The sequence below is a fragment of the Coffea arabica genome, chromosome 11e (assembly GCF_036785885.1).
Source record: "Coffea arabica cultivar ET-39 chromosome 11e, Coffea Arabica ET-39 HiFi, whole genome shotgun sequence".
Taxonomy (NCBI): domain Eukaryota; kingdom Viridiplantae; phylum Streptophyta; class Magnoliopsida; order Gentianales; family Rubiaceae; genus Coffea; species Coffea arabica.
The window spans coordinates 54,648,292-54,673,672 of record NC_092331.1 but is presented as its reverse complement, the minus strand read 5'-3'; the positions used below and the strand labels follow the sequence as shown (position 1 = coordinate 54,673,672).

Genomic DNA, 25,381 nt, shown 5'->3' with positions numbered 1-25,381 from the left:
ATGTGATGTATGTATGTGAGATAAAAAGGTGAATGAGAATATAAAAAGGTGGATTGAAAAATGTGTTTATGATGCAAGCGCTGCAGGTTTGTTTGGATTGAGCATTGTTTACCTAGTTTTATTTGCTTACATCATCATTACAATTTCCAATACACCTTTTTATCTTCCCAATTATCTTTTTATTTCACATACATCACATCACAAAAAGTGCTACAGTAAAAATATCCCAAATAATCCCAAATAACTTACAATACAAACAGATTTATTTGAGATAATGTGCTGTCCAAACACTTTGGCCGCTGCCTCATCCTTCTTTATTTTCTCTTAATTTTTTCCCACTTCTCTTACTCAGTGAATGGACCTCTGCACTACATCTCTTTGCCAGTTTGGATTGGACAGTAAGTTTTGCTACAAAGACCAGAAAATCAAAATTTAGCATGTCCAGATAATGTGATTGGACAACACTATCAAAAGTTGCAGAGACTCATTATTTATTTTGTTCTGTAAACAGCAATAAAGAGGGTGGCCCTGAATGAGTCATTCTCCATTAGTGGTTATTACTTCATTTGGTTAACAGAGAAGATATTAAATCGGACAGATGAAAAGACACCATCACATGTTTGATCATCAAAAGCAAATATGTAGAAAGTGCTCAATCTTTTCAACGTCAGTGGACAAATCAATAGCTGTTCCATTGTATGGTCATTTTGGCAAGATATTATGAATTTCTTTAGGGTGTATTTCTAAGTTCTTTGGTAAAAAAATTATTGAACGCTAGCGGGTGTAGAGCAAGAAAAATTTGTTAATTGAAAGGATATGTTTCATGAAATTAAGTCCTTTTTTTTTAAAAAAAAATTTACGCAAACAGTTAAATTTTTCACAAATTAGCTACGTATCAAAATGTGTTGTGTCACATTATAAAATCAGTGCTAGGTAATGGGTTGTACATAATTTTGGCATGCCTAATGCCTTAAATTTTTTTTCCAAGTTATGACTTGAAATTAGTGAACTTTGTATGCACCCCAAAAAAAAGTGAACTTTGCCTCATTATGTTCATGAGAAGTTAATATATCTTTCCTTAAGCTTCCACTTAAACAGTGAAGAAAAATTGACAGTTTATATATCCATTGCTGGAAGAGAGGCAGAACGTGTATGTCGTTTTTTAGAATAAATTAAAATTGTTCTATAATTATACGTTGTTGAAAATAAATTAAGTATAGAGTTATGCCGTGTACATTTTGTACATAGCCTTCAAGAACGGTTGTTTCTGCAACTGTTCCTGCCCCTGTCCTTGCTGTTCAATTGTATAAGAGTCTTTGCCTCCAATTATTGTGCAGCATTCAGTTTTTATACATGTGTAGTTGGTGGTTGCTTTAGACTAATTTTGTACTTCCCTGTAAAACTTCTTCACTCAGAATCTATTTAACACAAGAGGTAACATGTATCATATCAAATGGCAGAGACATACCCATTCCTATTTAAATCATGGTACTAAGTTGGACCTTTGGGGCCCTAGCGACAGCGAAATATTAAACCATCGCATGTGCTTCATGGCTACCTATTTTATGCCTTTAGAGCTTGGACAGAATTTTAAGCACAAAAGGCGAAAAAAGGGTGAAACAAATTTGCTTGATTTGGTATTAGGTCCACCTATCATTCATATGAGAAGGCAGTGTATAGTCACGGCTGAGTGGTTCTACAAAACCAAAGAATGAAGTGCTAAGGACAAAGATTAGGGTTTGTTTGTACAAGGTTCAGTTGAATTATTTGTATCGAGATAAGTATTAGAATTTTTTTTTTCAAACAACATGCATTTTAGTTTCTTTATTTTATGTTATATACATCATATTGAACAAATAACTCTGAATCATTCTCTCGAAGTGGATTATAGATGATCTGATTGTCGGAAAGTGTTACAGTCGAATTTTTTGAAAAATGCAATCAAAATCTTCGGTGTTAAATTTTTTTATTTTCCTTTGTTGGGACATCGGAACCATTTGGCCAAAAGGAAGATCCGGCAATCATATGGGTAACACAACATGAGGCTTGATTTTTTAAAAAAAAAATTTATTTCTTTAATCTAGATATTAACTTCTGAAAGTTATAAAATTCTCTATTTTTGCTAATTTAATGTAGAATCCTACAAGAATTAAAGTATGATGCTTGAATACCATGCAGCCTCTAGAAATTCTGTGAAAGGGATTGAAGATGACAACAACTGCTGTACCCACGAACTTCAAGTAACCAAATTTAGTGATTACTCAGCTCAGTGTCCACCAACGGATGTTGGTGCAAGTGAAAAAAACTTGCGTCCTGTAATCATGAGGTTTCGAGTTTAAAATTCATGAGAATGAAAAGAATAATGTTGAAATAACTTTTTCTCACAAGGCATCCGATCTGACTCGAATATGATTAATTGTAGACCATAAAAGGAAAGCATATATCTGTGGTTTATGAAAAAAAAATTTGATCCGACTCGAACATGATTAGTTGCAGTCTTGCGGACCATAAAAGTAAAGCATACACCTGTGGTTTATGGAAAAAAAAAAAAAGAAACTTAGCTCAGTGTCCTACAATGCAGATTTTTACTCTTTATAAGAAGGGCGCATGAGTAGGAATAAACTTTTTGTGCTTGCGCAATATACTTATTGCTGCCAGATTTTGACATGCCATTTGTTCAAGGGCCCAACCAAGTATGAACCCAAGATTGGGTTTGCTTGCATGCCTCTTCGCTTTTTGGGGACAAGAAGAAAGGTACTCTAGATTGCATGGGGATAGGAGGTGCCTTTTTACCTTTCATGAAGCTACTTGATCAAAAATTTAGCACGAAAGTGTTGTTTAATTACCATAACTGAAATAACATTTTTAGCAAGTTGTTTTATGAAAGTAATATTCCAAAGAAAGTTTTTGTTAATTTTTTCGGTTCTGTCCAAAGGGCACCCATGTTCAATGGGTACTCGTTAAGACATACTTCAAGTGTTAACTTCTCAAGCAGATAAAGTTAATTTGGAAAAATATATAAGTGTGAGGGAAGGAATTAATTATAAGCTTGTGCATAGACTTGGCAAGTTATGTTGAATAAGATGTATTAATGAGCGCTCAAAAATTCATTTTTTTTTGGTTGCTTTAAATGTTACTTGGACATGAAATTAAAGAAAGCACAATTTTCATTTATCAAAAGTGAATGGATTACGAGATAAATTTAGCTGAATAAAAGTGAGACCAGAACAAATTAAGTAGTGACTCCAATTTTCGATTCTGGTCCAGCGGAGTGATACCAATTCTTTTCGTTAGGCCCAGTAAGACTATAAAAATTTTTGTGTATTGTTACGAGAAGTCTGAATTCAGTTATGGCCCAAATTGTGTGCAGCCCATTTTGAGCCTGCCAATCTTTGCAATCAATAAGGCTAAAAAATGCATAATCAAATTTGCAATAGTGAGAGCAGAAGTACTTGAATTGAGATCAGCATTTTGCTTGGTTAAGCCAATTCAAATCGTAATAAGGGTTGACTCGATATGTGTGTAATTTAGTTGAATTCAAATCAATTCATACCTATAATTCCCATTATCCAATCCCTCTAATCTTTTATCTGCATTAGCCATAAAAGGCCCGATTTTAACGTCCCATTGCACTTTTTTCCACTAATTTATTTTCCAACCAAAACCATCCGTTACTTGTTTTCCCCGTCATTCCCTCCTGTCACTCAATAAACTCTCTATACTCAACTAATTTATCTATTCTTCCTTTTCCAACTGTTTTCTTTCGCATCCCTCTTACAAGATATTAAAGAAAATGGAAGCGAAATCCAATCCCACAAATGAATTGGATCAAGGCCAAAAGAATAATGGAGGGTGGCAACAAGTGACATATGCTAAGAAAAAGCAACAAAAAAATAAGAAAAACCAAGCAACGAAAAAACCATCATCTGATCCCACCAAAAATATTATTGACAATGGTACTAGAAATGTGTTCGAGTCGTTGGAGAAGCATGCTGCTGAGAGGAGGAAAAATGTTGAGGCTCGAAAAACGGCTGACATTTATGACGATGATGGAAAGTTTTTGGCAAATTCGTCAAATCATCGATCAGAAAATGGTGGCAGTGGAAAGAGTAGGAAGAATGGAGCTATGGAGGAAAAAGAGAAGAAGAAGAAGAAGGAGAAAAAGGAGATAAAGAAGACTAATGTGACTGTTGCTGAAGCTGCTATGAAGATTGATGGTGATGATCTCTCTTCTTTCCTTGCTGATGTCTCGGTTAGTTTTTGGTTTCATGTAGTTTTTTGCTCAAATTTTACTTCTTTGGCATATTAATGGTTTGCGAATTCTCTATTTCACTTCTTGTATCCAATTTTATATCACTTACTATTTTTCTAAAACGTGTAAAAAGTGCACCGGACAAGAAAATAGAAAGTAAAGTAGAAATTGCCACAAAAGATGAGTTGGAAAATTCGGGCACGAATTAATGTGTCGCATCATGCATTGCTTAAATTGAAAATACGATCTCTTGAGTTGGCCAAAATTTGATAAAACTGTAAATAAATAGTGAATATATGTGAATTTGGTCAGCTCTTCTAATTTTGTATAGCAAAAATGAAAGCATGTAATCTCCACTAATTAACCATGCAACCTGAGTATTTCCACTCGTGCACCCCGGATTGCGAATTACTATTAATCAAAAACAATATTTCATGCTTTACTATATATACATTTGGGAACATTACAAAATGCTTGCATTAGATTGAGGGATGTTATTCGTACAATTACAAGTTTCTTGCGTTGGACATTTTAACTTTGATCTTGTAAGTGCATTTCTTTGTAACTTAGTTGTTTTCTTTTTGACAATTTGTAGGTATCGTATGCATCACAAGAGGAGATTCAACTAACGAGATTTGCAGATTATTTTGGACGAGCATTTTCGGCTGTGAGTGCAGCACAGTTTCCATGGTTGGAGTTGTTCAAAGAGTCATCCCTTGATGCAATTGCCGATGTGAGTTGGTTTTGGAGATGGGTACTGCCCAATATGGTTTTTTCTCCATTTTACCTTTACTTGACGCCATGTCAAGAAGGGAGGAAAGAAACAGAAAGAAGAAAAAGATAATTACTTGAGAAAAAATCAGAATAAATTTGCATTCAAGTAGTCACATATAAAGAGTGGTTCCTTCAGGCATAACAATCTTTTGGCACTTGTTCATTTCGTTTTGGTCTTCCATACTGCATTTTAACTAGTGCAATTCATTCATGAACATATAAAGAATACATTTTGTATAGGAACTAAGCAATTGAAAAAAGTAATTTGGTCAATTGCTTTGTGTTGAGCAGATCCCCGTTTGTCATATAAAAGAAGTTGTCTATAGGACTTCGGTTGACTGGATTAATCAACTTTCCAATGAATCACTCGAGTCCTTTATGCTATGGTCATTGGACTGCATTCTTGCTGATTTAACAATACAGAAAGCTGGATCTAAGGGCCCCAAAAAAGGAGTTCAAACTTCATCATCAAAATCTCAGGTACAATCTCCAAAAATGGTTCTTGAGCGTTGATTGTGGACATATATTTCCTATATATCTTGGTCGAGGACAACATTTAATTATTGGACATTTTACCAATAGATTGCTTAGCTGATTTATTTCTTGTTGCAAGTAGACGTGTACATGGCTATATGAGCTTTGTTAAGTGGAAGAGATCTGATATCTCTGACATGTTTCTTATCAGATCTCTTGCATTGTTGCTGTAGGTCGCTACATTTGTCGTAGTATCTATGATATTGCGACGAAAACCTGACATTATGATTCATCTATTGCCAATTTTGAGGGCTAATTCGAAATATCACGGCCAAAATAAGCTTCCACTCTACATATGGATGATAATTCAGGTATATACCTACATGAACATCCCGTCACTTCGGCCAAAATAAGCTTCCAATTATTTGTTCGTCTTCATGAACATGAACGGATGACCAAGCTAAATTTTCTTTGTCCAGGCCTCTCAGGGAGATTTAACAGTAGGATTATATCTATGGGCACATTATGTCTTGCCCATATTGGGAGCAGGCAGCAAGTCAAGTTCAAATCCACAGACAAGGGATTTGGTTTTACAACTAGCAGAAAGGTTTGAAATTGTCGAGCATAATTCAAAATTGCAATGCTTCTTTGGTAAATGCTTTTTTACTTATAAAAGTTGCTCTGTTGTTCTTCTTTCCACAGAATTCTTTCTAGACCTAATGCGTATAAAATCTTGGTAAACGGTGCTGTAAGAAAAGGAGAGCGTTTAATGCCACCTTTGGCACTAGACCTTTTGCTACATGTGACATTTCCTGCATCTTCTACCCCAATCAAGGTGAAATTAAACCAATTTACAGTATAAATTATGTAGTATAATTGGTCATTGATGTTGTTTTCGTGATGGAGCAATGCCTAATATTTAGATAAATTTTTTCCACAAGAATAGTGTATATATTAACGAGTTTAAATGCATGTTATATATGTAAAATTTAGAATTCAAATTCAGATTTTACACGTGTTGTATATCCAGAGCCGCTAAAGTATACATTAAAAATATAGGAATGATTAACCCTTATATTTTGAGCACAAAATTAGGCAGCCAAAAAATTTCTTTTTGCCGGGGGGATAAGTAGTTAACATAATTTTTTGATAATGCAAAGCAGGCAACTGATAGATTTGAGGCAATATATCCCACCCTCGTTTATGTTGCTCTTGCTGGTACTCCTAGAAGTAAATCGATGAAACAACTCGCCCTACAAGTTCAGGATTTTGCAATGAAAGCAACTCTGGAAGGTAATACATTTCAAACCTGAAAAATGACTTTCCATTGTGGATTCTAACGACATGGCAATATTCTCTATCTGTCTTCAAATGATTTTTGCAGGAAACCCAAAATTATCCCAAGAAGCCACCAAGTTGTTACTCTGGTGTTTGACTCAGAATACCGAATGCTACAAGGAATGGGTAAGCTAGAATTCATGTCTACAAGGAACTTTCATCAGAAACCTCCCCTAAGGTTTCTCTTTATATCATCTAGCGCCCCTAAGGCTTTAAAAATATCATTTACTTTCCTTACTTTTGTTATTTGTGTAACAAAATTTTTTAAGATCCTAAACTACCCTTTTACTTGCTAAATAAAAATATTCCTAAACCGCTTTATTCACTTCAAGAAAACCATCATTTAAAAAATAATCTCTTGTAATACTATTACATCATAATACTATACCCCATAAAACTATAAATTTGAAAAGTAAAAGAGATATTTGAAATAAATACACTTGCACCAATTTAACTCTATGTGCTTAAAACTAATTTCATATAAACTTTATATTTTTTTTCCAACATCTTGTCAACTCTTGCCCAAATCATTAAATTGTACCAATCATTATAAAAATTAATTCAAAATAAGTAAATAAATAATACCTCACTCTATCACAATCACAAAAGTTAAAAGAAAAATAAAATTCAATTTATTATAATTTACAAATAAAATATTGCATAGTCATCCAAAAAATGAGTACGAGAGAATGATGGAGAAAAGGGAAAGAGAAGAAAGTTACTTTCATTTTTTTTTTAATTTTTGAACTCCATTTATTTGATATGTGAATTATGTATCAAGTAAGGATTAATATAGTCTTTTCACAATTATTAGGGGAGGTAAGTGATATTTCTAAAACCTCAAAGGTGCCAAGTGATATTACGAGAAACCTCAAGGGAGGTTTCTGATATTATCCCTTTCTTTCATTGTTTTCTTCCAATATTCTTTTGGTCTTTCTGAAATTTATGTTAAAATCAATAGCTAATGCTATAGTTTGCAATCCATCTGTACAGGAAAAGATCTATGCAAATAACCTGGAAACAAGTGTGGCCATCCTCCAAAAGCTTAACCAAAGATGGCCAGAACTAGCTTCAAAGCTGGCTTCTGCCGATGATTTACGCGACACTCTCAAGAGTTTTAGGCAAAAGGTAGTTATAATTTTTTCCTCTTTCACACAAGATTGTTGGTTGTGCTTGTTTCCATTGATTTAAAAGTTGTACAGTTCACATTTAATGAAATTTAAGGTAGAGGAATCCAATGTTAAATAACGGTTTTTTTTTTTTCTAAATCAAATAATAACTTTTAACAGAATGAGAAAGCACTAAGGGGTGGAATGGATCCTGCTCGTCAAGCCCTTTTGAAGGAGGCAGACCAGAAGTGCAAGGTTATACTGAAGAAGATGTTTATTGAGCAGAATCGTTGGATGATTATTAAACTCTTGGCCTTCTTTCCAATCCTTCTAGCCTTTGCTGCTACCTTTGGATATAAGGAATACTTGAGGAGATTTTGAGATTTTGGGGATGGAACCATTTTTCATCAAGATTTTTGTGGATTAGGCCAACTTTTAGTTTCAATTTTGCTAGAATATTGCCAGTTATAGTCTGGGCAAAATATGCACTAATTCTGTTACTTATGGCTAATGTTGTAGATCAAAATGTGCTCTTCCTTTATATGTAGTGTAGATAAATAAATAGTTGCAATTTTTAACAATTTTTGGAATTTTTGCTTTACGAGCTAAATGTAAGCAGAAAAGCGAATAAAATTGTTATTGACTTGAATTTTGGATAAATTACCTTTTATCTCCATGGGTTTGGTGTTTCATCATGTAACCCCCTGTGGTTTAATAACTTGTATATAACCCTCTCATAGTTTGGATTAATTTTTCCGTTAAAATTAACTGTGAATGGTAAAAAGTCAAAGTCAAACTAATAAATTGACAAATTCATTCCTTTAACTACTTTTTTTTTCTTTTCTTTCTCTCTATCTTTTTTTCTTTTTTGGAAAAGAAGAGATGATTTTGACAACCTATACTTTGGCCTGCAAATCTTAATTTTCTCCAAATACAAAAGAGTTGGAATAGAAATAAAAAATAAATAAATGAGAAACAAAAAAATGGAAGGGAAACATAAAACAAATAAATAAGAAACAAAAAATTTCAAATCTTTTTTTACTACAAATATCATTATAGTTTTTAAACCAAATCTTTAATGATATTTTTTAGTTCTTATTTATCTTTTTTTATTTCAGTTTCTTCTTTTTATGTGTGGAGGGAAAAAAGAATTAATGAAAGGATAAATTGATCAGTTTATTAGTTTGATTTTGACTTTTTTACTATTGATAACTAGTTTTGATGGAAAAAGTAACGGTGACACTTTAATATAAATTATGAGAGGGTTATATATAAATTTTTAAACCATAGGAAGGTTATGTGATAAAGCACCAAACTATAGGGAGGTAAAAGGTAATTTATCCTTAAATTTTCTCTAAAAAGAATAAACATTATTTAATAGCCAGTCATTTGCGCCTACTAGCATGATGGATAGACAGACTAAAAAAAAAAACATCAAATTCCAATACTATTACATTTTTGAGTTTTAGTTATTCATAATCTTCAGGTGTAGCCCAAGGGTACTTGCGAGAAGCACCCTTGATTTGAGAGGGGTTTTCTGGGGTAGACCAAGGGTACTTCATGGATGGATCTCTTGGGAATTTTCTGAAGTTCAAGAAGGGTGCCCATAGTAGTAACCTGAGAGATATCGGCCCTCTTATTAGTCAATAAACATGAACCGAACCATCAGATATGGAAAAAGAAGAAGAAGAAGAAAAATGTACCTCCACCAGAATTTTTTCCTCCAACATTAATTATGAATATTTGCTAGTGACAATTTTTTTTTTTGAAGAAGAGCAAATTAGGCTTGTGTTTGAAGACAGAGAATGCTTAACTAGGCTTCATAACAGCTAGTTTCTGTTTCACTATTTGCCACAAGTAATGATGTTAGTTTTTAGTTGATTAAATCAAAGTTTTGCACCCCTTTAACAAAATGTGTGTAGACTTTGTATCATGAACTTCTTTATGTGACAATCAATAGTAGTTGAACCTATAAGTTTAGGTATCATTTTTTTTTCAAAACTGCAATTCCTCTAAATTGATGGCACCATTGTCTACCATTATCTATGTGCACTAATCACCTTACACTCAAGTACTAATTCAGCTGTCTAATAGGTTAAAATGTTCAGATACTACTCCTGATTATGAGAAATGCCAACTTTGACCGCAAAGAATTAGAATTATAATGTTGGCAAAGTGGATCAGAAGTGGTTTTAGAGTAGGAATCACTTACCCTGGGAAGAATATGAATACAAACATGAACTGAAAGTACATCTCGATGAAGCCCCTTTTGTACCATCTGATCCTAAGCCAGTTCATAATGATTGGCTGCAATTAATTTGCACATATAAATCAGTATTGGTTTTTTCAACAGTTCATGGTATCCATTGAGCCCATTTGCAAGGTCAAGAATATGGTAATGGCCACTCACTGGAAAGACAATAAAGTATATAAAAGCACATATCCCCAACTGAATTAAGATGGTTATCAAATCTTCTTCATCATTCACTCCTGTTACTGCTAAAGCAGGCTCTGCTACCTGTTTGGCAAATTTTCTCAAATAATTTAGTTTCAAGTTTGTAATGAGATAAGACAAAAAAAAAAAAGTCAGTTGCTTACAGTGGCAAAAAATGCCCCAACTTGAATTGCCAAACTGGGAATTGCAGTTCCACTATTCTTGATGGGCTCTGTGCTGAGACTTCTTTGTGCCTGTTATCAACAACTAGCAAAATATGGGATTTAAGAATTCAGAGGCTAAAAGTAAAATAATGCAAAATCTGATGCAGTTTTGTTTTTCTCCATCAAATAAAATTGTCATACGGTTGACAATTTATTACCTTTAGCTTTGAAGGTGGAGGAATTTTACGTCTGCAGACAATCAAAAGTGGTGGGCTTTTGGATTGAGAAGGGAGGCGGGGAGGCAAGGCCTTGGTGAATTGGAAGCTCAATGAACTGCTCATTTCAGAGCCAATTGTTGATTTCCTTATCCACAGAATGCATGAATTACATGCAAATTCAGGAAGAGAAGGTTTTGGCTGTTGTCTGCTGTAGTGTTCTATGGATGGTATTATCAAAAATGAAAATGAGACTTGGGAAACAACAACAATTGTGGGTGGCTCTCAGTGGTAACATATCCAAAAGCCCCTCACTAGTATTTTGACATGTGGCAATGAAGTAATTTAAGGGTGCAATTGAGATAGTATAATTTAAGGGGGTAATGTGAATAAAGAACATTGAGTGGTTTATTATTTAATGGATACATGTACACCAAAATAGAAGAGTAATTCTTGTGAGGGCAAGGAGTCAACTTCTAAGGCTTTTTAATTACAAAAAAAAAAAAAAAAACTTCTAAGGCTTTTTAGTTTGGGGGACGGAATAAAAAATTTAATTTAAGAGGGCAAAATACATATCACCGTAACATCTTTTGAGAACTTTGAGGGGCAAATATCTTAAAATTCATAAATTTTTTTTCAAAATTTCAAAAGAAGAAAATATAAATATTTTAAACTTGAGAGCGGTGGTCCCGTCTTACTCTGTAGTTCTATTCTTGTTTAGTTTAAGTTCTTGATCAATGAAAATTTGAGATTTGTATTATTAATCATGTATTAACAATAAACTTCATCCCACTAAAAATTTTCAAACTTCACAAAGATTCCTAAATCGATATGCATGTAAATAAGCTCTTTTTAAATTATCCTTAGGGAATTAAGTGAGTTGATATTACAATGTCAAGGTTAATTAGATTTTTAATGAATTCAAAATACTGTTCAAGCTTTATTTTGATACTACGTGAATCGAGTTGAAAGCCGTCAAGTTGAAATGTTGAATATACGAACATATATATACCTATTAAGATTTATACTAGTATTTTTTTACTTAATAAACCAAGTTTAAAAACCTTTTTTTGAGGAAAGTTTGAAAACTTATTAAGGATAAAATCTTGCACCAACTTGGTTGATATAATACAAATCTTGGCTGATATGTGGCTATTTTCTCCAAAAACCAAAAAAAAAAAAGGAAAATAAAAGACATCTAACATCTTTTTCAAAGCAAGAAAAAGGAGAGAATACAAACGCACCATTTTCATTTGTTTAGTCCTCAAAACCACAAAATCCCAAGTCCTTTTATCGGAAAAAAATGGAAGAAAATCCCCAGTCCAAAACCTTGGCTTAGACACATAAACCCCGGACTGTTATTCCTTCCAGAACCTCTGTTTTGTTCTATTTCATCGACAATCAGATAGAACTTATGAGTGCCAAACATCGATTTTAGCATTGCATAAATGGCGCTGATAATCTCAACCCAAATACAACTCAAGCCCTCCAATCCGCTGCAAAATCAAATCTTGCATCCTCAAGTGGGATTTGTTACAGTTAGAACCAAGAAAACCAACTGTTTTAGCAGTGATAATGTTAATCATTACAGATTTAAGCTCAGAATAGGCTATAAAGATTCAATTTTTAGAACAAGGGTCTCTGATGATAGTGGTGCCATCCCATTTCAGCCTTCATCTTCTGCTGTAAGCTTTCTACATATCATCGACTTTCCATTTGTCTTCATCCCATTTCACTCACGTTTTATTCTAAGATTTTGTGTATATGAGTATAGTGATCGAACTCTGATGTTTATTCGGAGTTTTTTTTTGTGATTAATGGTTTTTACTGTGAAGTCTAAATTTGTTGCTGTTTTTGTAATGCTGATTGTATGCTGTGCTATAGATATCAAGTAGCATACAAAAATGTTGGCTTCTTGAAAATTATATCAGTGATCGAGATTCTTGCAAAATTATGTTGAGGAATTATTAGAATTTTTTCATGTTTATTTCAGTCTGAAATTGATATTGTCTGGTCGATTATGTAACTGTTTTTATTGCTGTTGAATTTTGGAAATTCAATTATCCATCCTTCACCACCCACCTCCCCGCCCAAAAAAAAAAGGGGAAAAGCAAAATTTATTTGAGTCCTATTGGAGTAGCTTAATCTCGCCTTTGAGTTGCCAATCCTAAGTTCTTGGTGTAGAACTGTGGAAGGCCCAGGCAAGTATTTATATAGGGGACAATGGTGTATCTTTACAACTGTACACTTCCATGTAAGATCAAAGCACAAAAAATCTTAACTTGTCTTTTATAATGCTAAGCAATAATTTGATTGAAATCCTGAGAATAAAAATCCCAAAACATGCTACTTGCCGATGGCAATAGTGTGTTATATTTGGGGTCACATGACTTTAGTCATACCATCCATTTAGGTGTATCTTAAGTTCATCAAAGTTTTTGCTGTGGCTAATTTTTTGTTTTCTTTCTCTTTTGTTTTTCCTAGTGCAGCTGTGTTATTTGGAGTTATATGGTGCTTAAAATTCATATATTACCTTGTTCAGGACGATTTTTATTGTTCCAAACTAGTGCCGCTATATTTATTTTGTTAATCAACCCTTTTCCAGGATATAACTAACCTTTTTTATGGGCCAAAATTCTTGATATTGACATGGTCAGTAAAGATGTGTCTTTCATCACGTATACATGTCATTATTCTGTTCCTTGTTGACATGTACTTTTACCTTTAAATTTGCCATTACTTTTTATGCATATGTGAATGAATCAATTGCCACTCGGTATCAGGATGTTGATGCACGAGGGAGGAGCTCATCTGGGAGCAGTGATGGTTATGTGGCATTATTTGTACGGATGCTTGGATTGGATAACGATCCTCTTGATAGAGAACAAGCTGTAGTTGCACTCTGGAAGTATTCACTTGGAGGGAAAAAATGCATAGATAATGTCATGCAATTCCATGGTGCTGTAAATCTTACTGTCAACCTTCTCAAGTCTGATTCTGATTCTGCATGTGAAGCTGCTGCTGGAATCTTGAGGACGATTTCCTCCATTAATGTTTACAGAAACACTGTGGCCGAAAGTGGGGCAGTAGAGGAGATAACTAGCATGCTTAGACGAACTTCCTTGTCTTCAAATGTATGCAAGCTATTTAAATATTCATACTTTTGTACATGTATTCTTATGATATATCATGTGGAAAATTTTCAATTTGGATTTTTTCTGCAGGTGAAGGAGCAAGGCTTATGTACATTGTGGAACTTGTCTGTAGATGAGAATATCCGAGTGAAAATTGCGAACTCAGAGCTCCTGCCTTTACTTATTAAGTTCTTGGAGGATGAGGACGTACAAGTGAAGGAGGCAGCTGGAGGTGTCCTGTCTAATTTAGCACTTAGCAATTCTAACCACAAGATCATGGTTGAAATAGGTGTTATTCCAAAATTGGTGAGGCTCACTTGATATCTATTTTACTTTGGGTTGGGAAATTCTTTGTTCCTAGTATGCTACTCCATAGCTTTAGCGAGTTGTTAAAACTCTTTAAGAAGCCTACCCTGTAACTGTCAGAATCAATTGTAGGTTTGAGGAATAAAAGTTGTCTGTTCACATGATTTCTTTTGGCAAATATAAAAGAAATGTTGCAGATGTCCAGGAGGAAAAAAAATTAAGGAAATGTAGTTCATTTTGTCTGCCTATTTTTGAGTTTGGCATTCAGAAACCTCAAGCATATTTTATTAGTTAATCAATATTGTGATGATCGAACAACTTTAAACTATGTTTTGGATTCTTTTTTCATTTCTAAAATCATTAGCATCAAATTAGAGAAACTAATATAACAACTGTATTGAGAATTTGACTAGTAATAGTAGTGAATAGTTATATTTAGAATTCCCAACCAAAGATTAAAATTATGTGAGGAGAACAAAATGTTCCATGTAAGCGTAGTTAAGTAGTTGTAATAAAGCTATATGAATATGTCAATCATGACAGCGGAAAAGAGAGGAACAACTAAAAGCACTCATGAAAGTCCTTGTAGGAATCTTCATGTTGTTATTCGTTTGGAAAAATAATTACGCTTAGCATGGATGATGTTTTTAGATGATTGGTGCTAGGGGACATACTGAGTTATTTTCAGGGAAAGAAAACATTTAGGTCCAACTAGGAGAATCCCTAATTTCAGGACTCTCTTTCCTTGGCTTGTGCTTTTGGCTGTCATCTCCAATAGAAATTGTTACTTTGGAATTTAAAGATTGTCCTGCATCAATGTCCTCCCACACATGGAGTATTAATATGAAATTTTCCAGTATAAGGTTTTATGAAGATAAGAGGCTGTTAGGATTTTACTAACATGTAATTCTCAAGTATTAACATGTAATTTTCATGTATAAGGTTTTACATGTATTAACATGTAATTTTCAAGTATTAGATTTCATGAAGGTAAGTGGCTGTTAGGATTTTACTAACGTTAGACACTTTTCAGGCAAATCTCTTGAAGAGTAATGAGGAAGGGTACAAGGTCATTAGAAAAGAGGCGAGAAATGCATTATTGGAATTTGCTAAAGATGATTACTATAGGATTCTATTATTAGATGAAGGTCTTGTTTTGGTTCCTTTGATTGGTGCAGCTGCCTACAAGTCTTTTAAACCAGCTTTGTATTCATGGCCATCTTTACCTGATGGCACAAAGCTTGAGCAAGGTTCAACAGCTCCTTCAAGATATGGTGCTTCAGAACTGCTAATTGGGTTGAATATTGAAGACCAGAAACTAGATGAGGCAAAAAAGAATGCCATAGTTGGACGAACACAACAACAGTTCCTCGCTCGTATAGGAGCCATAGAAATGGAAGATGAGAACAAATCAGACTCTAAATCATCCTCAAGTTGGAGGTTCACACTTTTGCCATGGGTTGATGGTGTTGCTCGACTAGTTTTGATTCTTGGACTTGATGATGAGTCTGCTATTGCCAGAGCTGCAGATTCCATTGCTGATTCATCTGTCAATGAACATATACGCTTGTCATTCAAGGAAGCTGGAGCAATTAATCATCTTAGTCAATTACTTAATCATCCAAATGAAACTGTTAGGTTGCCCGTTATTCGAGCTTTGGAGAGACTGTCAATCAGGTTGCCAAGTGCATCATTTTTATCCCAGTCTGATTTAAGCTATCCTAGCTCATTCTTTGTATGATATCTGTTCATTTTCATTTCTCAGCCAAAGAAATTTGATTTATGTGATTTTTTGGGACTTTTTTTCTTATATAGTCCTTGGATCTTACTGCCAACTAGATCAGCTTGGGGATCGGCATTAAACTGTGAAAAAAAATGTAGAAATTATATGTCCTCTCCAGAAAAACCCTCTTGATTCCATTTCTTGGCTGTTCTCCTTTTAAAAACATTGTCCTCTTTTTTTTTCTTTTGTGAAATACTCCATATATTTTATATCCAATGCTGCATTATGCTAACAATGTTTGTGTAGCTAATCTGACTTACTTTTACATTTACATGATTTTCTAATGTCTGTTTCTCTTAGAGTTCATATGATTCAATTACATAGTATTACGCTTCGTGTTCATGTTGCTAAGAAAGGAAAATATTGTTTTTGCATATGCACTTGAGAAGTCTTTAAGTTTTGATATTAAAAAATGTAACTGGTGTGATACCTGTTCCTAATTCATGGTCACTTTTGAATTCGTAATCTACATCTTGAGTTGTCTGAGATCAAATTCTTTCATGGCCTCATGGTAATTTGTCAAGAAGTAACTTCATATGTTTCAAAATGCAGCAATGATGTTTGCCAGATAATTGAAAGGGAAGGTGTTGTTTATCCTTTGATTAATTCACTGATGCAATTTGAGACATCTGGAAGCTCAACAGAGATGGTAGTGGAAATTTTCCAATATTGTTTCTCTTCAATTTTAATTTCTGTAATTAATAAAGGACTTTACATTGTTTGTAATGCAGATTTTAAACATTCTTAATCGGATTCTGGACCCTGATAAAGAGATGAAGTCAAAGGTCTGTACCTACTGCTCAATAGCAGTCAAAGATTTCGTACTTGTTTTCAATGTGAACCGAGCGTATTTTTCGCTTTCAGTTTTATGATGGACCAGTTAATGCTTCAAAGAAGGGATGGAATGCTACAAGAAATTCTCAGTCACCTGGGTATCTGAATGAGATGGCTGAGTCAAAGTCAACATCCAGGTTCTTTTCTGTTCATCAGAAAAGCTCACTTATATTTTAGTACCAATTTGTTAATACTTGTTTTATTACCAGCTCAATGTGCAAGAAAGCAAACTGAAAAAAAGGGAGGTAGTAAAAAAGATGAAAATTTATTTAGTGCCTAGATTATGAAAAAAAAAGGAGGTAGTAAAAAGATGAAAATTTATTTAGCGCCTAGATTATATTGGACGAGTCTTGCGGTTTTGGCTATTGTGTATAAATAGGTTTTCACCAAAATAAGGGCCATTTAAGACTCCTAGTTTGCTTGCAAATACTGAATGAGCGAGAGACTATGCTGCCTGAAATATGCTCCTGTGATCATAAATGAGAAAACAAATGGATGCTGGAATTTATTACACAAGGTAAATGAAGATAATTTTATCAGATTCACTGATTTCATTAGGAATCTCTAGCAGTGTCCTGCATGGGACATTAGGATAATCCATAGCCTTGTCTCTTGACTGGAACTGTTAGCTTTCTCATAGAGATAATGTATCACTACTTGTAGAAAAGGATGGTCAGGCTAACCTTATTTTTTATTATGTGTGTTGATGTATCATTTCTTGTACTTAACCTTGCTAAAAGGTAAGAACTACCTTCTGAGGTGAAGGATTGTGAGGTTTCCTTGGGATCAGTGGATTATGCCTTCTTAAATGATGCGTACCACCTCCTTCTTAGCAGACAATACATGTTAAGAGATATGTATTTGACCTAAGAACAAAATCACTCCAATCTTCTGGTACCTTACTAAAAATTCAAATGCTTTCCTCTTTCTCAACTTATGTCTGGGATGATATGCCATTATGATAGGGTATCAAAACAAGTTCCATACAGTGTCTTAGAATCATAGAATCCCCTCCTGCAGAGGGCAACATGAAGCACGGTGAGAGCCATCTAAATGGCTAATAGGGTTTTTTTTGTCAGAGAAATAATAGCTACAGCTGAGTCACCATTGAAGTTTTCTATCTCTGAATGGCTGCCTCACATAGAGGGCTTCTGTTGTTCCCCAAGGAAAAGGTTATCTTCTAGTTGTAGGTTTGAAAAAACAAGAATAGTGAATTTTAAGCAGCCAAGTTTATTGTTGTTTATTTATTTACTCCTCAATATGATAAAGATGCCACTCTGTGGTTCTGAAGGGATGTCAGTGTACATATATGTATATATATCATGCATTACTGGAACAGACTGATAGACAAAATTATTTACTTTTTTACTCTTACACTACATTCTTCTTGTAGCTCATTTACTTAGTAGTCATCACAGTATTTTTTGGTAAGTGCTACAAGCTAATTCATGATTAAGAAGAAAAAGTGACTTCATTTGGCCAATCCATACTTTCCATTCAGAATATATTTTTCCAACGTTAATTGCTCATGATCTGCTGGTTTCGGTTTCTTTGCCTTCATTTCAGGTTTCCTTTATGAAGCAGTAAGGTGTGTTCTTTCAGTGTATTTGACACGCAGCTTTTACTTTTTCTTTGGGTCTCTAAGCTTGAATTTGATTTTTGCATCATTTTTAGGGCAAAATTTGACAGTTAATAAGCATTTCCTTGTTCAAATTTTTAACACGGTAGTCTGCTGTCATTTTTTTCTTTTCAGATTCTTGTTATGCACTACAAGTTTCTGTGTTACTTTGTTATAATGATGATTGCAACTGACTGTCACTGCTAGACCTCAAACTAAGTCTACTTTTTTCTACAGTGTGCAAACCATGTATGTCAGAGACTTCGTAAATTCTGCCTTCTTAGCTCGCATCATTGAGATTTTGAAGACATCATCCCCCAATTTGCAAAAGAAAGCTGCTTCCATCCTTGAGTTTGTCATAGTTGATGATGCATGTGTGGAAATGGTCATCTCAGTTGACGTAGCATCTGGCTTAGTTTGTGTTTTCCAACAACGTTTAAGTGGTAAGGAAGATGCTTCAGAACTGTAAGATGCAAAACATTTATGAATGCTTCTTCCTTTTCTAAACTGTTGCTTTGGAGTTCATTTTGATTTAGATCACTGAACCTGCGTTGAGGACTAGTAAATTTATACCTCATGTCCATTCATCTAGGTGTGGCTGAGCAAATACCAAAAAAATTGATTACAGATAAGCTCAAGAAGATAGAAGTGAATCACACTTTACTTCTTTCAGGCAGATGACTAGAGCTAGAGAAGAAAGAGAAACTTTTCTATAAGTTTCCATTTCCATTTGCTCCAAATCAAATGTAAAGGTCCTAGCCATCCATTAACGTGAAGCTACTAGTTAGTGCAACCAGACCAACAAGAGATGATTAACCACCAACTCTAACATGTCATTCTTGTTTTGGAGAACCTAGTATGCACATTCTGGATTCAAATACACCTGGCTTTTGCAACTTCAAAGTCTTACTAAGGCTTTCAGTGACATTCTTCTTTTTTTTTTTTTGGTCAAGCTATTGTGATTAGAGTTACTTGGGATTTAAGTATTTGGAAAGTTAATTTATGCCATTCTATAGCCCTTATACAAAAAAGCAACTGGTAGACACCTGTAGTTTTAAAAACGTCAAGGTGTTTCCCTCACTAGCCAAGCGAATCTTGAATATTTTCGTCCCACCACACACAGGTTTTGGGTATCTCACATTCCTATTTTTATTTGAGGTGAAGAACATCTTTTATTTGGTCAACTAATGGTAGTTCTCCGTTTACTGTTAACCTTCTGGCTCTCTAATTATTTCCCTTCCCCTGTATTGCTTATTTGTGATGCTCAGTCAAATTTAGTCTATCTTGAAATTATATGCTTCCTTCCAATTTCTATTGGCCTTAATGTGGAATTAAGATTCTCAGAGATTATTCATTCAAGACATACTACTGAAGCCTCATTTCTATTGGCCAAATGAAGCCTGCGATACACACTCTCTTTCTACCTGATTGTGCTAAATACGTGTGTGTGTGTCTGCATGTGTGTACATGTGTCTGTTGCTTAACTATTCTAGAACAGTTTTCTTGTTTGTCCACTGTTCATAATCTACCTCATTTCTAATTTGACAGATATAGAAGCTGACACAGATGTACAGAGACCAGAATTATTGGCCCTGCAAGTTGAAGAAGCTGGTCAAGCAATATCAGCAGCATCCCGCTTATTTACAAGACTGCTTGATTCTGAGCACTTCCGCAGCACTATAGACACACAGCATTTCATGCATTTACTTCGTAAAATTCTGATATCTGAGATTCCTATTTGCTACAAGGATTGGGTTGCTTCTTGTCTTGTTAAACTGAGTTCTTTCTCTGGTCCAAACCTGGACTTTGAGAATCCAGTAAATATGGAGGTAACTCTTTATGAAACAATCCCAAGGTTGATAGAGCAGATAAAAACCTCATCTTCACCAGAACTCCAAGAGGCTGCGGTTATTGAACTTAACAGAATAATTTCTGAAGGGGTGGTTGATTCTACCAGAGCAGTCGCTGCACAGGGTGGCATTTTTCCATTGGTCAAGTTGATTGAAGAGGGTAGCAACCGAGCGATGGAAGCTGGTTTATCAATACTATACAATTTGAGCATGGATAGTGAGAACCATGCAGCAATTACATCAGCAGGAGCTGTTCCTATTTTGAGGAGAATTGTGCTTTCGCAGAAGCCACAGTGGACAAGAGCTCTTCATTTGCTCAGGACTCTACCCACCTGAGAATAGTGTAAAAACTGAATGTAATTTCCATGTAAATTTTCGCCATTTTCGGCAAATGTCAGTCACAAACTAATTTTTTAGTGGTGATGATCCTTGGACGGTAGAAAAATCATATCAACCCAAAAGAAGACCGGGTCCAATTTTGGATGTTAAGTATACACAATTTTCACCCTGTTCTAATGCTTAGATGAAATAAAAATTGCTTCCTCCCTGCTCCCTCTTCAAATCCTAGAATGCCATTTTTGTGCTTGTGGAACTGCTGCAGCATAAGGAGAAGTGGATTAGCATCTTAAAGAAAATTGTAATGTATGCCTCTCATCATGTGAGACTAGACAATTTGTCTTAATTACAAGACTGAAACCAATTTGGGACTAGATAACACTTTAAGTGGCTGCACAAGAAAACCTAAAACAGGAGATGAAAAGCCAAAAACAAGTTCAGTCTGCTATTTCCATCAACTGAAAGGCTACCATCTTGACTTGGAATTGGGACTGGTCAAGGCTTGGTTTTGTCTATCAGATGGTTCAGATAAGATATTTCAGTGCCACCCGTTTAAGTTGCAGTATTGGATGCATCTTCTTTTGCAACACTGCAATAAGTTTCAAAGCAAAGGATATCAAAAAGAAAGCAGAAGAATGGTAAGCTTGAACTGCCTTTCCATTAACAAACTTCAAATTCTTGCCTCCACAAACAAAACTTCTTCACCTTCCACATCTCATCAAGGCAGCCCCCCTAAGCGTTCACATCCCACAATAGACACTGGCAGTAGTTCCCCAACAACATCACAGCCACCATCAATACCAAGGCTGAAGCAGAAGAGAAAGCAGAAGCAACCATCAATTCTGGAGATTGAAAGAGCCGTCAGTGCAGGCAGTTTTAGAGACACAGAACCCGTCAGGCAACTACTTTTTATTTCATTTTTGACTTGAGTACTTCTTGTTTTATCATGAAAAATGGTTCTAGTATTGTCTGGAGTTTCCTGATTGATTGCTTTTTGGGATTTTTTGTGTTGAAAATGTTTAGGGACCCAAAAGAGAAGATGTCCCTGTTTGGTACCCCCATGTCAACTGAAAGCCCTGTGGAGAAGCAACTACGTGAGACAGGGGAGTGGATTGCTGATAAAACGGAAGCCTCATTTCGCTCTGCTGGTACTGACCATATTGTCCTGAAAAATATTATTATCTTGTCGTCTTCAATATAATATTTCAAAGCATGAATTTCTACTAAATTTATGCATGAAGTTCTCCTGATTTGTATAGTATCCCAGATTGATAGGAATTAATGCACTTGTGCATTCAAGTAGGACAAAGATTTGATAGCCTGGCAATCCATTTCTTTATGAAGTGACCTCAGAAAGTTAAAGTGTCCTATGTCTACTGTTGAATGATAGTGATTATGAGGCGTACTTTTGGTATTTTGAGATGATTCTTATCTTTGATTCAAGAAATCCAATCTATTTGTCAATGAAACTTTTGTTATTATCAACCTGAAATCCTTTAAATTATAAAGCTTTCCCCCATATTTCGTTGTCTAAAACCAAACATGCCTTCTTATATTTAAACTGCAAAACAGTTCTCATCCCAACATTGCTGGTAAAATTTTAGCCAATTGCAAATATGGACTTATATTTTTTCTTCTATATGCGTTTATGCTGCTTGGCCGGTGCTTTTAAATTTTTAATTACTTGCTTTTTATCTAACTGTCAAGCCTGTCAATCACAATTCTAGGATTTAAAACTTCACAACAAAGGCTGGTAGATTTCAGATTACATGAAAAATAGTTTATAGCCTTTTAGAAACTTATCCTAGATCTTTGCTGCACCAAGTTGCAAAGGGTAGTATATTCCTTGTCACTCAGGTCATTAGGTTCTCCATTATGTTTACTTTCAATGGCCTTTTCATGAATCACAAATTAAATATATCAGATTCATGCTGCTTTTCCCTTTCTTGTCCACCATTTCTGTAAGGAATTAGCGTTTGCAAGAGAATGGAGAATGATTAATCCATTGAGAAAGACGGTAAGAGAAGAAAAGAAGCAAAGAAGCAGAAGTACGTCTATACGGAAGTGGCATTAGTCAAGAGCTGCTTATTATATCAAGAACCTCTTAAGTCTCAACGGTAGTTTAAAGCATTTAAAAAAAAAAAAGAAGGAATGATGGAAAATTACATCTTTTACTGTGTTATGGGATTTGCATTTTTCTCATACAAAGAAACCATAAGAAAAGATTTCAGACTGCATGAACAAAAAAAAATTGCACTGTTTTATGTCTGGCTATCCTGAAGAATATTGCCGGCTTAAGATCTTCATGCAGTTGTTGGAACCTTAGCTACTTTCAAAATTTAGTCTTGTGCAGTTGAAAGACAGTTTAACTCTACTGTTACCTTGCAGGGAAGCCAATTCTGATGTTTACATTTCAATGGATGCTACCTTTGTGGCTTTTTGCATTCTTCGTGGCTTCTGGGATCATAAAGCTTCCATTTGACACCCCTTTGCTTGATGACTTCATTATGTGATAAAGCTTACTCTCCTCTGTAAAATTGATGAAATGCAGTTCTACGCTCCATATCTGGCTGACTAAAAAATTCACATTTTGAAAGTCCATAGTCCATAAAGCATCATTTAGGTCTTCAGTAACCACTTCTAGTAAAACTGCAACTATGTTGCAAAGAGCCAGATATGTCTGTATATATATATATATATATATATATATATACATTGTGCTGAGTTTCACCTTCATGTAATTCAACTCCATTTGCAGTATTAGTATACCTCATTCTAGTGGAAAAATCATATCTACAACTCCCTTAGTAGCATCTTTTTTAGGATATACTACCTTTTTTCCTTTCTTTGTTTTTGGTTTTGTGTTAGAGAATCAATCGTGGAATTCCAAACCCCATTGATAACTCGAAGCAGGATGTATAGATCACAGGTGAAGCGCCTTACATACTGATCATGAATTTCATTGCCTACCCCGTACTTATTTTATTCAGCTGATTGCAGAATTTCATTCTCTTAAAAGTAGACAATTCTTATACAAAAATTACTTCAGTTTTGATAGAAAGAAGCACAGCCTTAAAATTGAGAGAGAGAGAGAGAAGAAGAAGAAGACGAAGAAGAAGTATTCATTCTACTTTTGACTTATTTATGTTACAGAGTTTCCAATTAATCTACCATATGTTACTATCATGGAAATGCTGCTATATAACCTAAAAACGGGACACTGATTCATGCATCTGACAGTGATTCTTGTAACATTGCTGTTTTAGTAGGAAAATCGGATGGCTCTTCAAATCCATGATCATCAGAAGAGGTGACGTGCAATCTCTTTCTATTGCAGTTTGTCTGCCGCTGAATCTGGAACTAAAATTTGCTTGAAATCAAAGCTAATAACTTGCATGAACAAACAACAATCGTGATCCTTAATTCTTAGATTGTTAGATAAGGTGACATGAAATTGACACATGCAAAAAGGTATTAATATTGTAGGCATCTGCAATGACGGAGCTAAGGGGGACTGATAGGGCCATGACCTCCCCGAATTTTTTATAATTTTAGTTTTTATTATGAGAGTTTATATATATATATAATTAAAGTTAATATTTGATTTTTTTTAGATGTCATATATTTAAATGGATGAAAATTATTTTGAACATAGCATATTAAGAAAATTTTGGCCTTCCAAGAAAAAAAATCCTGGCTCCGTCACTGGACATCTGTTGAACCTATTGAAGAAGTCGGGGGTCTGAGGAGCCTTACAATCCAAAAAACCTAGTAGAAGAAATTTTCACTTCTCTACTTAATTAAGAAGGTGGTGATTGGACAATTTCTCCACACAAGTAGGAAATAGAGCATGTTAAAGTTGGTTAACAACTGTCGTTTGTTTTAAAACCACCCCCAAAAGAAGAAAAAGTCTTTAGACTTAGTCCACTTGGGAGAAAAGTCATGAATAACAAGTCAATTAATATTTATTATCTTTTTCAACAAGAGCTGAATTCCACTGTTCTAGTAGTTATTTTTGGAGGATATGAACAAAATCTAGGCAGGGAAGAAGAGCAAAGGCAGCCAAACAAAAACATATTCTTGTTCTATGACCAGAGACCCTTTGACATCTACATTTGTCTCCACCTTTTATGCCGGATGACTAGATGATCTAATGCTATAAGTTGATAACCCGTTAAAACAAACAGGGCATTGTTCATTTTTTCCCTTTAAACGGCAATCACATCATTGGGATTTTTGTCTACGGCAATCGATGACCAGTTTTTTCATTGTGACACTTGTTAATACACATAAATTATCTAAGGCATTGTGGATTTCACTAATGACAGTGCGGTGGAAAGGGAAATAATTCATCAAATATCCAGAAATAGTCGAATCCTTTCTTGCATTTTTGGCAAGTGACGCTAGTACTGTTCTCTGATTATTCCTTCAGCCAGCAAATCAGGTTTGTTGGACGTGAAATCTTGGATGGATTGGTAGATTTCTTGAACTCAACTCTTGTATCATCATTCATTATTGATCCACCTGCCTATCATTTGTCACGAAAATTGCTTTCATTTCAAGAATTCTATTGAAAGTGCTTTTTGACTGCCATCCTCTCTTTTCGACTCATGTTCTCTTCCTTCCTTCCAATTACTATGATACGAGGATGGGAGACCTAATTTCTTTATTTTTCTTTTTTTAGGTCAAAGGCTTTACTTCTATCTTGCAGAGGTTGAATATTTCAGCAACAAATTCAGAAGAATGCATTAGAAGAACCC

The 25,381-nt window shown here is 34.7% G+C and overlaps 4 protein-coding genes across 4 annotated transcripts; 3 read left to right on the top strand and 1 right to left on the bottom strand.

Moving 5' to 3' along the window:
* The first annotated feature begins 3,793 nt into the window (after window positions 1-3,793).
* LOC113718555 (uncharacterized) lies at window positions 3,794-8,528 on the top strand. The gene is made up of 10 exons (XM_027243451.2): window positions 3,794-4,252; window positions 4,848-4,985; window positions 5,318-5,506; window positions 5,734-5,871; window positions 5,980-6,107; window positions 6,203-6,335; window positions 6,664-6,793; window positions 6,885-6,964; window positions 7,832-7,966; window positions 8,128-8,528. The coding sequence occupies exons 1-10, from the start codon at window positions 3,794-3,796 to the stop codon at window positions 8,326-8,328; spliced, it is 1,731 nt and encodes a 576-aa protein (XP_027099252.1). The 3' UTR covers window positions 8,329-8,528.
* A 767-nt stretch (window positions 8,529-9,295) lies between these two features.
* Window positions 9,296-11,018, bottom strand: LOC113717990 (NAD(P)H-quinone oxidoreductase subunit L, chloroplastic). Its single transcript, XM_027242870.2, has 5 exons — window positions 10,764-11,018; window positions 10,546-10,635; window positions 10,358-10,465; window positions 10,160-10,254; window positions 9,296-9,564 (listed from the first exon to the last, which is right to left on the bottom strand). The coding sequence occupies exons 1-5, from the start codon at window positions 10,884-10,886 to the stop codon at window positions 9,417-9,419; spliced, it is 564 nt and encodes a 187-aa protein (XP_027098671.1). The 5' UTR covers window positions 10,887-11,018; the 3' UTR covers window positions 9,296-9,416.
* Window positions 11,019-11,929: 911 nt separating this feature from the next.
* LOC113719082 (uncharacterized) lies at window positions 11,930-20,832 on the top strand. Its single transcript, XM_027244103.2, has 9 exons — window positions 11,930-12,445; window positions 13,544-13,894; window positions 13,985-14,200; window positions 15,234-15,877; window positions 16,536-16,632; window positions 16,715-16,768; window positions 16,848-16,954; window positions 18,673-18,878; window positions 19,984-20,832. Exons 1-9 carry the CDS (start codon window positions 12,209-12,211, stop codon window positions 20,619-20,621), a joined length of 2,550 nt encoding a protein of 849 aa, XP_027099904.2. The 5' UTR covers window positions 11,930-12,208; the 3' UTR covers window positions 20,622-20,832.
* A 254-nt stretch (window positions 20,833-21,086) lies between these two features.
* LOC113719083 (probable NAD(P)H dehydrogenase subunit CRR3, chloroplastic) lies at window positions 21,087-23,610 on the top strand. Its single transcript, XM_027244104.2, has 3 exons — window positions 21,087-21,519; window positions 21,645-21,769; window positions 23,010-23,610. The coding sequence occupies exons 1-3, from the start codon at window positions 21,191-21,193 to the stop codon at window positions 23,132-23,134; spliced, it is 579 nt and encodes a 192-aa protein (XP_027099905.1). The 5' UTR covers window positions 21,087-21,190; the 3' UTR covers window positions 23,135-23,610.
* The last annotated feature ends 1,771 nt before the right edge of the window (window positions 23,611-25,381 follow it).